Below are 12,149 nucleotides of genomic sequence, written 5' to 3' on the forward strand. Positions count from 1 at the left end.
GTGGTGCACTTCCTCCAGCTGTGCACTTCCTCCAGCTGTGAACTTCCTCCAGTGGCACACTTCCTGCAGTGGCGCACTTCCTGCAATGGTTCACTTCCTCCAGTGTGGCTCCATTTTCCAAAGTTCTGCGAATTTCAGACACAGAGCCACCCACTGGAGACAGTGTTCAAATACATGGCCCTATCGGGGATATTTGACATTCAAACCAAAATGGCATAAATGAAAAGGACAGGAGAACAGTGCTTGGAGGGGCTGGGCAGGGCCCCTGAGTATCTGCAGAGGACATGGGGACTGACGTCTGTCCTCCTTGACAGGCCCCAACCCAATTTGAGCAGCTTTCTTTCTTAAAGTCTGTAGTGAAACCTCCAGCCCTGCTTCATCATAAGGCTAGTCCTGGCATCCTGTGTGTACGTGTGTACAGATGCTGTGCTGGCTAATTTCATGCCAACTTGACACAAGCTAGGGTCACTTGGGAAGAGGGAAGCTTAAGTAAGGAAGTGCCCCCCCCCACTGGCCTGAGGGCAAGCCTGTGGTATGCTGTCTTGACTGATGGTTGACGGCACTGTTCAAGCAGAGATCAGCATGACCAGTACAGGACGGTAAGGTGTGACCGATGAGACGGAGGAAGTGGTGTCTGTCATACCCACAGCCTCTAAACATCAGGAGTGCCAGTAACAAGGGCTTTCACCCCGCATCCACCCTTTCCCTGGAGGAACAGGGGACCCACTTATCCTCAGGGCTTCCATTATGTCTGCCTCACAGTAAAGATCAACCAGTGTAACACGTTGCATGTGTATACTGTTTTTAATGCTCCAAAGCTCTGTACAAAAAACAAAAACAAAAAAAAAAAAACCAAAGTATTCCTCACAACATCCCTGTGAGGTAGGTAGGCAAGTATTATTCTCCCATTTTACAGATGGGGAAACTGAGGCAGAGAGGTACAGTGATCCGCCAGTGGTCCCAGCATATCCCCTAGTCAGTGCCAAGCATGAGAGTGTGAAGGGGCCCTCTCTGGCCTCTGACTCCGTGGCTACTTCTCTGAAAATAACTGACACGTAGAAAACAGACACCAGCAAACCCGAGAGGCCGTGAACAGACATACAGCAGCTCACAAAAGGAGTCGGCGAGGAGGGTCACTACTTCCCCAGGGCTGGAAACAACTTTGGCCTCTTTGACTATTATAGCTAACAGCTGACAGGTCCTTCCATCTTCCTGCTGAAGGACAGGAGCCCAGGGACTCATCCCTGTCCCCAGAGAGTCAGATAGGTAGCCAGGCTCCCAGGTGTGCAACCGCTGGATGCGGCAAACTGCAATCCCAGCCAAGACTCACCAAACACAGCCCTCCATGTGCACCTTCTTCCTGTGTGAACAATACTGCTCATAACTCAGCCGTGTCCCGAGGAAGCAGCTCGGGGATCCTGGCAAGGGTGGGCCTGGAATCTGAGGCCCGACGAGCCACCATGGCCCTGTCCCACCCTCCACTGTCCACGAGTCTCTCCCAACAGTCAGCCTTGATACCCCTCCTCACTCCCTCACTGGCCTCCACAGGCTCTTTCCCCACACTGGGAAGATCTCCCTGATGTTTCCAACTCCCGGGAACCTCTGCCAGCCTAGGGAAGGAAGAGGGGAAAGGAAGGCAAGAGAGACGGAGGCATCCTCCTTGTCTTCCGGGCTGGCAATACTCACGAGCCAGGAGGAGCTGGGCAGAGCTGCCTTTAACATGGACCTGCCCAGTTCACCCCCCTCGCCTGCCTCAGCAGCTGCTTAGGCTAAAAGATTGAGAAGCAAGAGCAAGCCAGCCGGAGGAAGGCAGTGAAAAAGCAAACACGGCCAGCCTGATGCCCACTTAGGCCATCTGATGACCAACTGTGAAGAAGACAGCGGTGGTGACTGGCTGTGTGGGGAGCGAGCTCCCTGCTGGTCTGTGAGGTACACATGCTGGGCCTCGCCAGAGGCCATTACACACCCCAAGGGCTTACACAGAACAGCTGTGCAGTCTATACACCCAACAAAAACCTCCTTTGGAAGACTCTTAGCCCCTTAATCTCTCCAGAAAGCTGGCAAGTGTTCATCTGAAGCAGTGAGAACCTCAGGCCCCCAGTCTGCCTGGCAAGGAGCAAGACAGGTGGCCTACAGGAAGGCCCCAGCGTCACAGGGCTCGGGGTCTCGGCTCCGCTCCTGCCACCGGTGGCGGAGCCTCGACAGGGGCTGGTCCTCTGTGCTTTCCAGCTCGGGGAAGCCCAGCTGGTTGAGGATCTCGTAGATGCCAGCTTTGGTTGCCACCTGGAGAGGGCAGAGATGGGGCAGAACTTCAGGGGAGTGAGGCATCAACACACCTATTTTCCTCATACCAGCCTCCCCTTGCTGAGCTCTGAGGCACTGAGTCTGGGGCCCAGAGCTGCCCTCAGCCAGTTCAGCGGCTACCACAAGTCTGCGCGTCCATCTCTAACCACCTTGTTAAGAGGATCACTGGCAGTCTTCTCTCCTGGGACTGCATGGAGCAGCCTGTGCAAGTGCATGGGGCATGCCTGGGAGACCTCGGCGGCACTGGCCTGGCCACTCCAGCAAACCACATCTGGTCAGGGCGGCTGCAGAAGCAGTGTGGATGCCAGAGCAGACAGCCGCCCTTCCCTTTGCCTGGGAGTTCAGCCCAGGCAGCTTGGCTTTCTCTGTGCTGAACACTCAACATAGAGGACTGACCCTTAGCCCCAGACTCCAACCATCTCCTACATCTTGGGGACAATTCCACTTGGAGTAAAGAGATGATGCTCTTGCTGTCCCCAGGCACCCTCGCCCCAGCTCTCTCCTTCCAGAAGAGGGGCTGAAGTTGCCTGGGTCAGAGTCACGCTCCTGCCTAAACCACCAGCAACTCTCCCTCGACATCCTTCTGCATCAAGTCCTAGAAGCATATGGGGAGCAGAATAAGTGTGCCCCGGCCCTCGGTTTCTCTGTCTAAGCAGGACTCAAACAGAAAGTGTCCTTGTCCCCAGGCTGGGGATGTAGTTGCTGGTAGAGTGCTTGCTTGGCAAGCATAAAGCCCTTGGATTTGAGCCCCAGCAATACATAAACCAACTTGGCATGGTGGTAATGCCCTGTAATCCCAGGAAGGTGGAGGTGGCAAGATCAGAAGTTCAAGGTCATCTTCAGTCACACAGTGAGTTTAGAGCCAGCCTGGGCTACATGGGACTCCCCCACCTACATTCCACCCCAGGGCTCAAAGAGGGAAGCCAAGCTTGGGCCTGCTTACCAAGGTGGTCTCCGCATGGCCCTCATCATCTTCTGACTCAACACTCACCCTCCAGTGCAGAGAATCATTTTGCATGCCTCCCACAGGACACCTGAGACCAGCCCCAAGACGCATGCCAGGCAGCCCGCATCCCCACATCTCTGGCTATTCCCTGTGGTTCTGAACACGCTTCCATCCCGCCCTGAGCCCCTGCACCCGTCCTGTACCCACTCTGACTGAGTTCCTGGTTCCTGCCCTCCACCCACTCGCATCCTGGGAGCTAACTGTGAACCCGAATCCAGATTAGGATGCGGCTGCTGGATGGTGAGGTGGACAGGGCCAGCTTCCTGGCTGAGCGGTAATTACAGGCTGTTTTCCTCTCTCTCTCTCGGCCAGCACGTGCCAGGTGGGTTTGGAAGTTAAAGCCAAGAGGGATCACAGGGGCCCCAGGAAGGGAGGCGCCAATGACCAGCTCCCGTGACAACCATAAAGAAGTCTCTGAACCTCTGCAAGACCCCTCTGACCTGAAGCACACCTGGGTCTTGCCAGGTCTGGAAGAAACACTACACGCACGTGTGTCGCGGAGTCCCTACCACCTTCCCCGACGATGCCAAAACGATTGTCACTACTATTTTGTTTTGTTTTGTTTTGTTTTGTTTTGTTTCGAGACAGGGTTTCTCTGTAGCTTTGGAGCCTGTCCTGGAACTAGCTCTTGTAGACCAGGCTGGCCTCGAACTCACAGAGATCCGTCTGCCTCTGCCTCCCAAGTGCTGGGATTAAAGGCGTGTGCCACCACCTGACCCAGCTATTGTCACTATTCTAGTGCTGAGGACAGCTGACTTACAAGACGGGTCACCTTATCTAAGGTCATGGGTGGAACGAGACAGGATCAGGACTGACAACCTTACCCTTGGTCTTTATAGGGTATAGATGGAAGTTGAACAGAATAATGAACCAAAGTGTCCAGGCATCCAGGAAGTATTGGCCATGAGATACACAGAGCAAGCTCCTAGCTGTCAGGCTGCCCCTCTCATCCCCATCTCTCCCTTCTCCATCCATTCATGGACTCAGTAGTCACACTTACTGGCTGTCTGCATGGTGAGACACCGGGCAAGGGACACAACCGCTGAGTGAGACACACTCTCCCAGGAGAGTAAGACTCTTCCCATTTTATGGGGGAGCTTGTCACCAGGGTCCTTACAGAGCATACTCGGGGACCAGGGGAGAGATACAGCCCACCTTACCCACCACCCCCAGGCCGGCCTATCAGCTTCAGCGTCCTCTCTTACCTCCCGCATCCAGGTGCTGAAGGGCCTCTGCCAGGAGCTGGCCTTCTCCAGGCGGAGGTAGGCGTTAAAGAGAATCAGGTAGATGTAGCGCTCCAGGTACTGCAGGCTCCGCAATTGCAGCCTCCGAGCCTCCTGCGCCTCTTTGGTGGCCTTTGCCTGGAGGACAAGGAGGATGGTGTCAGCAAGGAGACCTATTGTCTAACGCACCTCCATGCTCACACGCTGCCTGAGCGTCAAGTAGAGTGACTTCAGGGCAGGGCTTGGATTGCTGCCTGGCTTGGCTGTAGAGGAGACCCACGGGGGACCAAGGGGAGGTGTCTCAAATCCATTTCCTACTGAGAAGAAAGGGCTGTACTTCCTCCCTGAAGAACATGCTGCTCCAAAGTCAGGTTGTCTGCTGGAAAGCTGGGGACATCTGAGGTACAGAGGGTGAGACGCTCAGCCTGGGGTCCCTTAGAAGGACCCTGTTGCCAACTCCTGCCAACATGGTTCCCAGTCTCCTAGGTCTGGCTCCTCTCTCCCAGTCCCCTAGCATCCCTGTGGAGGCACATAGGGCTCTGATTATGACCTGGCAGGGGGCCAATGGCACAGAGCTCTGCCAGGTGGGTAGAGTGCGGGATCTCTCACTTTAGCAAGCTCCCGCCAGGCGCCATCTCTGGAAATGGTACCAGGTCATAGGCTGGAGAAAAGGAGACGGCAGAGCTGAGGGATGGGAAGTTCCCTAGGGAAGATGGGAGTCTGGATGGGCAGTGAGGACCTCATGGGCCTGACAGTGAGAATGTGCACCAGTGAGGACAGGGACAAGGTAAGGGACAGCGACAAATATGGGAGATGTGGCCTGCTAGCCTGGGAGGCGAGAGAATGCCACCAGTGTCATGTAGGACATTAATCCTACCCATGGGGTTCACAGCCTCACTTGAGAACCACATGGAACCTTAAAATGCAAGCACCTGGGTTCATTCCCAGATCGGCCAATGAGGGTCTCAGAGAGGTGGGGTGTGAGCGCCATGCAGTTCAGCACCGGAAGTCACTGGCGGTTTAGCTAGTGCCAGTAGCCTGTTGGAGGAAGACGCTGTGGGAGACACATGCTCAAGAGAAAGAGGACATTAAAAAAAGGGAACACTTTCCAGGCTCTCCTCAGCAGGGAAACACGCCAGGAGACACTCACAAGATCTGGGACACGCAGTCAGCCTCGCCTCTGTAGGGTGGTCTGTCCCCACATCCCAGTCTGCCCACACAGCTATGGGAAGGAGTCGCAAAGGGAGAAGGCCACCCTGACCCGTACTACCCGATCCTCAAATCCTCGGGCCTCCACCCAGGCCTACTGCAGCTCTCTGATCCGGGGGGAATAATGTGTGGCATGGGATGTCCTTCAAGTGACAGCATTATCTGTGGGCGGGCACAGCCAGCCCCAAGGGGCCGGGGAGGGCTGCTCTCCCAACAGCTGGGCCGCAGATGGAAGCCCTTCCATGAACACACATGGTGCTGGCCTACATACTCTGGGAAAACTCCAGGGGCGCCCCCACGCCAGACGCGACCCAGCCCAGTGCCCTAAAACTCACGGCTGGAGAGGGCCTGCTTTGGGAACATACGAGGGGAGGTAACAGGCAAAGCCGGAGACCCTGGGGAGGGAAGCAAGGGAGAAAGTGGTACCAGAAAGGGCTTGAGGTCAGGGACAGTGCCCTGGATTCCCGAAAGACAGTGAGGCTCATCCCATGGCTGCAGTCTGACTAAACAGGTCTGAAGCCACAAAGGTGAATCCATCTGCCCTGCCCCCGGGAGGCCCCAGTGGCTACAAAGCAGCTTAGTGGCTGTGTCAGGAAAGGAGGGGGAAGGGCAGTAAGAGGAAAGTGACCTGTAGTGTGTGAGGAAGAAGAGGCAGGAGGCTGCAGGGAGACAGGCTGGGGTCAGGAGGGAGGTGTGGCCTCAGGGTAGAAAAGGGGGCAGCTTCGATTAGGTTAGCAACAGGGGAAGACAGGTGGGTTAGTTTTGATCATTGCCGACTCAACGCAACGTAGAATCACCTGGAAATAGCCTCAGTGAGGAACTGTCTAGATTAGGTTGGCCTGTGGGCATGAGAAAATTTCTTAATTGAGTTAGCTGAGGTGGGATAACCCACTCTGAATGTTGGCAGCACTGTATCATAGGCTAGGCCCTGGGATGAGTGAGGGGGAGAGAGAGCTGGCCAAGCACTGCCATGCATTAATTCAATGCTCTCTGCTCTTGACTGTCACTGTGATGGGTGTGATGGCTGATACCAGCTGCTTCAGACCCCCACAGTGGAGGACTGTATCCTAGAACTGTAAGCCAATCAGGGCTTTTCCCCCTTAAGTGCCTTTGTCAGGGAGTTCTTATCACAGAAGAAAGAAGAGAAGCTAGACATGGGCTCAGAGCTCGGCAGAAGCCAAGACCAAGGGCCAGAGCAGCTGCCGGCAGAACACATAGGGCAGGAAGCGGGTCACATCCTATTTTAAGGATTAACATCGTGTGCTCTAAAACACATCGATTTTGCTTATAGGCAGTGGATATTAGGGAAAAGAAAAAAATAGAGTTTACTTAAATGAGAAACACTTGGCCAACACAGTGGCATTGTTTGGTGAGCTGGTGCACACTGCATGGGTCAGGTAGCCCCATCCCTCAGTCTGCCTCTCCTCTCCAGTCTCCTCTGGACCCTAGAGTGTTCTCAGGAGGACAGGAGTCACCCACGGTGCTCTTTGGAAAAGCCACTTTAAGTTGCTTCCAACCAAGGCTCAGGAGAAATGCCCCACCCTCACCTGGCACGGCCACACCATACCAGCACTGTCCCAAGACACCGTCAAGAATGAGGTCTGAGGTACATCCGGCGAGGGGCAAAGGATGTCTTTCTCCTTACCACCAAGGGTAGAATTATCTCTAAATCCAGACACTGTGTGAAGATGCTGCCTGACACCCCCAGAGGTTCCCATGGACACATCCTGCCTCTGGCCACAGGGCTGTGATTTGAGACAACGGTCCATCTGCCTGTCACAGCCCAGTTTTCTTAAAAGCAGTCCATGCTGGCCCAGTTCCGGGAGCGGGCACCAGGCCACCTTCAGTTCATAAAAGTAGCCGAGCTGTTTTTAAATGGTCCAGCAGGCCAAGCTGTCATTAGCCATGAACCTGGACAAAGGCTTCCTGGACCCTTTGGGACTGAAACCTAAAATAAAAAGGGTCTGGGAGAGACACCAGGGCTACGGGGACCACAGGCTTCACCTCTGACCTGTCTAGCATGGATGTAGGTCTAGCTCTGTCAGTATGGCTGTCTGGCAGCTCTTTGCTGGGTCACCAGGAATAAATGTGAGGCTGACCTCTGTGCCTTCACCCACTCTGTTCCTTCTGCCTGCATTGCCCTTCCTCTCTACCTAGCCTAGCCACAGTCAACTTGTCCCCCAGGCTCAGGACAAAGCCCCTCTCCACAGCCCGCTCTGAGCAGTCCAGGCTCTACAGCCTCCCCTTCCCCGGCCTCCTTGCTCTCAGTCCGAACCATTTCATTAAGGCAGGGTTTCTAATTGCTTCATGGAGACGGGACTGCGAAGCCTAGGGTGGGCGGAGGTTGCTACCAGTTTTTGGTCTCTCTGTCCCTACTCCAAAAGGTCTGCATTAGAGCCTGGGATGCAGCAAGCCTCTGGCTGGTCAGTGAGTACCCTCCCCATAGTCTCCTCCTGAGGCGGTTTCCAGTAGCTTTGAGAATCTAGATTCTAGAAAGATGTTGGGACAGCCCGTCCCCCAACACGCCCCCACATATGCCTTCATAAAGGTGCCTGCACAACACTTCAACAGATATCTGTCAGGTACCCCAACTCATCACCCATGTCCCCCTGAAATCATTCACCCCCACAAGTTGTCCATCTTAGCGGCAACTGCCTCCTTCCAGGGACAGGGGCTAAACTCTAGCTACACAACCAACTCTCCCTTCCTTCATTTGCATCCCAACCAGGAAATCCCATTGGCTCCCCTTCGACACACTTCCAGAGACTGCCCTCCCCCCATCAGCTGCTCCCAGCTACCCCATCCCAGTGACAGTCCCTTCCTGGCCCACCTCCATGCCCCAGGACCCTTCCCATCACTGGAGAATGGCTTGTCCTGGAAGACCATCCCGGTAGACTAAGAGCCTAAGGGACGCGAACAGACAAGCTCTTCCTATTTAGGCAAATATTTATTCCACCTGCCATCTACCACCCACTCACCGGACACTGCAGAGCCCTGCTGTGCCCGGCAGGGTCCTGGGAGCTGGGCCTCTGCAATGAACCGAGCTCTCCCCGGAGAGTGAGAGCTACAAGCAGAGACAGCACAGGGGCAGGTCCCAGGGAGACGATGCTGGAGTTGACCCTAGGACCTCTAAGTCCAGTGGTACACAACAAACAAATACCATGCCAGGCACAGCACGGAGGTCCCTTGTAGGACCGAAAAGTTTCCAGCCCAGTCAGCAACCATGGGAAGGAAGGGAAATGAGGACCGGCTGCCAACAGGGGCCCTAGAGACACAACGGAAACACACTCATGAACACACAAGTGCTCACACTCACGTACACGTGCACACAAACTCTATCCGGCTGCACCAGTTTCACTGGCTCTATTCTGAGCTGGCCGTGAAGAACCTTAGGAAGCAGCCCTTCCTCCTGTCAAGGCAGCTCATGACGTTCAGAGGCTACTTTAATTACAGGGCGGGGCCCTGGAGACTCATTACCTACTAAAATGAGGTCTCCGGGGACAGTGAGGCTCTTAGAGAGTCTTAGAGAAGCTGAGACCCATTGGGGCTCAGCGCCTGAGCCTGAACCATCTCACTTTCTGTTTTTCTTAGGAAATGCCTTTAGTCCTTGGGGCACTGAGCTGATCTCTCCGCCTCCTGGCAGCTCCTGTTTGCTAGGCCTAGTCTGCATAACCAAGAAAGCAAAGGCAGAAGCAGCCACGGCTTCCTCCATAACCCTTCCTCTTTCTGATACCATGAAATTGTCCCCTGGGTCTTGAATGCCATCATGGAGGAAAAGGAGGATAGGACAAAGTAGAAGATAAAGTTCTGGACCCGCTTCCAGCCAAGTACAATCCTTCTCGGAGCCGGGCGGTGGTGGCGCACGCCTTTAATCCCAGCACTCGGGAGGCAGAGGCAGGCGGATCTCTGTGAGTTCGAGACCAGCCTGGTCTACAAGAGCTAGTTCCAGGACAGGCTCCAAAGCCACAGAGAAACCCTGTCTCGAAAAACAAAACAAAACAAAACAAAAAAAACAATCCTTCTCGGGCCTCAGTTTCTTCCTCAGTAAAATGGGTCTAATAAAACCTGCCCTGACTTCCTTACCTCTCTGAGGACGGGAATGACCAAGTGCTGAGTTCTCAGGGAACTCAATCAAAGCAGTGTGGTCTCTGTAAAGCATCCTGCAGAGAGCAAAGGGCAGCTACGGCCACCTCTGCCTCAGATTTTTCTCAGACTCTTTCTGGATGGAAGGCAGAAGGCACGGTAGACTGTTTCAAAAACACAACAGTAAGAATGACTGCAGCACTGGGCAGTGATGGCGCACGCCTTTAATCCCAGCGCTGGGGAGGCAGAGGCAGGTGGAGCTCTGTGAGTTCGAGGCCAGCCTGGTCTACAGAGTGAGTTCCAGGACAGCCAGGGTTACATAGAAAAACTCTGTCTCAAAAAACAAAAAAGAAAAGAAGAGGAGGAGGAGGAAGAGGAAGAAGAAGGAGAAGGAAGAGGAGGAGGAGGAGGAGGAGGAGGAGGAGGAGGAGGAGGAGGAGGAGGAGAAGAAGAAGAAGAAGAAGAAGAAGAAGAAGAAGAAGAAGAAGAAGAAGAAGAAGAAGAAGAAGAAGAAGAAGAAGAAGAAGACAACGACGACTAAAACCAGCCAAGGCAAATGCTTGCTGGCATTAATGCTTCTAGCAGGGCTTCCTCTAGAGCCTGACCTTGGTTTCTGTCAGAAATATTTTCCCTCTCCAAGTCCAAAAGGAAACAACATATTCACAGTTGGGTCCACCTGTGGGCGGTAGCCACGTTGGAATACCTCAGTAGGGCCTGGACTTTTCATACTGATCCCAGCTGCCTCATCTCCACCCCAACCTCATCAAGGGGCTCATCTCAAGAGACCTTATTTCTTTTCTTTTCCCATGTAAGGCAGTTACTTGTGTGCCTGTGCGGATGTGTGTACAGAGTCAGAAGACAACTGAAGGGAGTCTGTCATCTCCTTCCTCGATGGAGGTCCAGGGAATCACACTCGGGCTAACACACACACACACACAGACACAGCCTCACAGTTGCTCTGGAAAACAGAGGCATTGCTGTGAGCTGTGCCTCCAAGGCCAGGCTACTGAAGCAGGTGGAGGCAGAGAAAGGCAAGACTTTCCCAGAAGGCCTCGGGAGCTCCCACCTGGCATATACCACCTGGCATATAGCCACAATGGTATGAAGGGCCCTCGGCCATCACCATAAACTGCCCAAGGGCAGAGACAGGCAAGTGTGTGCCTCTTTTCATCTTGCACACAGCCTGGCAGACTTCCTCTTTGGTCTGACTCAGAGTCCGCAAAGGACAGGTAAGTGAGCACACATCAGGTGAGCCTAGCCTCAGATGCGGGAACACAACCCCGGTGATTACTCAAAGCCTACATAAGCCCACCTGTGAAGAAAGGCAAGCACGAGTGGACAAAGACCAGAATGAGGGGGCTGGAACCATGGCTCAATGGTCAAGAGCACTAGCTGCTCTTCCAGAAGATCCAGGTTCAATTCCCAGCACCCACGTGGCAGCTCACCACTGTCTGTAACTTTAGTTCCAGGGGATCTGGCACCCTCACATAGACATACACGCAGGCAAGACACCAATGCACATAAAATAAAAATAAATAAATTTTTAGAGGGAGAGGGAGAGGGAGAGGGAGAGGGAGAGAGAGAGAGAGAGAGAGAGAGAGAGAGAGAGAGAGAGATCACTGAAGCTCAGTAAACAAGGGGAGCCCCTCTGCACCTCCAGGCCATTTTGGACATGCTGTAATCTATCATGCCACCTCTAACAAGACACTGCACAGACTTCCTAGCTGTTCAAGCTCATATCACACATGGAGGTTCACATGTAGAATGTTTCTTCATGCTCCATGAGAGAGCAGGGAACTCCCATTTCCCCACTTCTCCCGGGCGGTGGAGTCATTTTATTGCCAAAAGCAGCACCGATGCCAAATACCAGCCATGTGTTCCTAATGGCTTCTGATTACCGCGTAAGTCAACTGCTGAAGTAGGCAGGGGGCTGGGAAAGACGGGTTCTGGAGGGTGAGGGGCAGAAGCCAAGTTACCACATGCTGTTGGGAGCGTCATACTCTCAAGGCTGGGTTCTGCTGGGAGGACTTGAGAACGGAGAGAAAATGTCCAGGGAGAATTTGAAATGGAGAGAATGCTGACCGGGACATTCCCAGGCAGTGAGGCTGACGGAGGGGGCACATCCCAGATGGAGCCTGGGCCCATTTCCATCCACAGCTGAGCAGCTTCCCCCACCCCCACCCCACATGGCCCACTGGATCCAGCAGAGGCCAGCTGAGGACCTCCAGTTTGAAACCAGAGGGCAGGGGCTTAACTGAACCCCCAAATACTGAAGGAAAGACCTGACTGCCAGTTTCTAAAGACAGAAATGGGGTGAGTTGGGG

The 12,149-nt window shown here is 54.1% G+C and overlaps 1 protein-coding gene across 4 annotated transcripts in view; it reads right to left on the reverse strand.

The window, feature by feature from the left end:
- Nucleotides 1-860: 860 nt before the first annotated feature.
- Nucleotides 861-12,149, reverse strand: part of Pald1 (phosphatase domain containing paladin 1) — a 62,425-nt gene continuing 51,136 nt past the window's right edge. For 3 of the 4 annotated variants that reach the window (XM_038342438.1, XM_038342439.1, XM_038342437.1), the window contains 2 exons: nt 4,516-4,671; nt 861-2,309 (listed from right to left, as the gene is read on the reverse strand). In XM_038342438.1, the coding sequence (XP_038198366.1) occupies nt 1,998-2,309; nt 4,516-4,671 (468 nt within the window). In that variant the 3' untranslated portion in view covers nt 861-1,997. The remainder of the gene's footprint in view (nt 2,310-4,515; nt 4,672-12,149) is intronic. The other variant, XM_038342440.1, reaches the window with a different exon arrangement.

The sequence above is a fragment of the Arvicola amphibius genome, chromosome 9 (genome assembly GCF_903992535.2).
Source record: "Arvicola amphibius chromosome 9, mArvAmp1.2, whole genome shotgun sequence".
In the NCBI taxonomy this organism is placed as follows: domain Eukaryota; kingdom Metazoa; phylum Chordata; class Mammalia; order Rodentia; family Cricetidae; genus Arvicola; species Arvicola amphibius.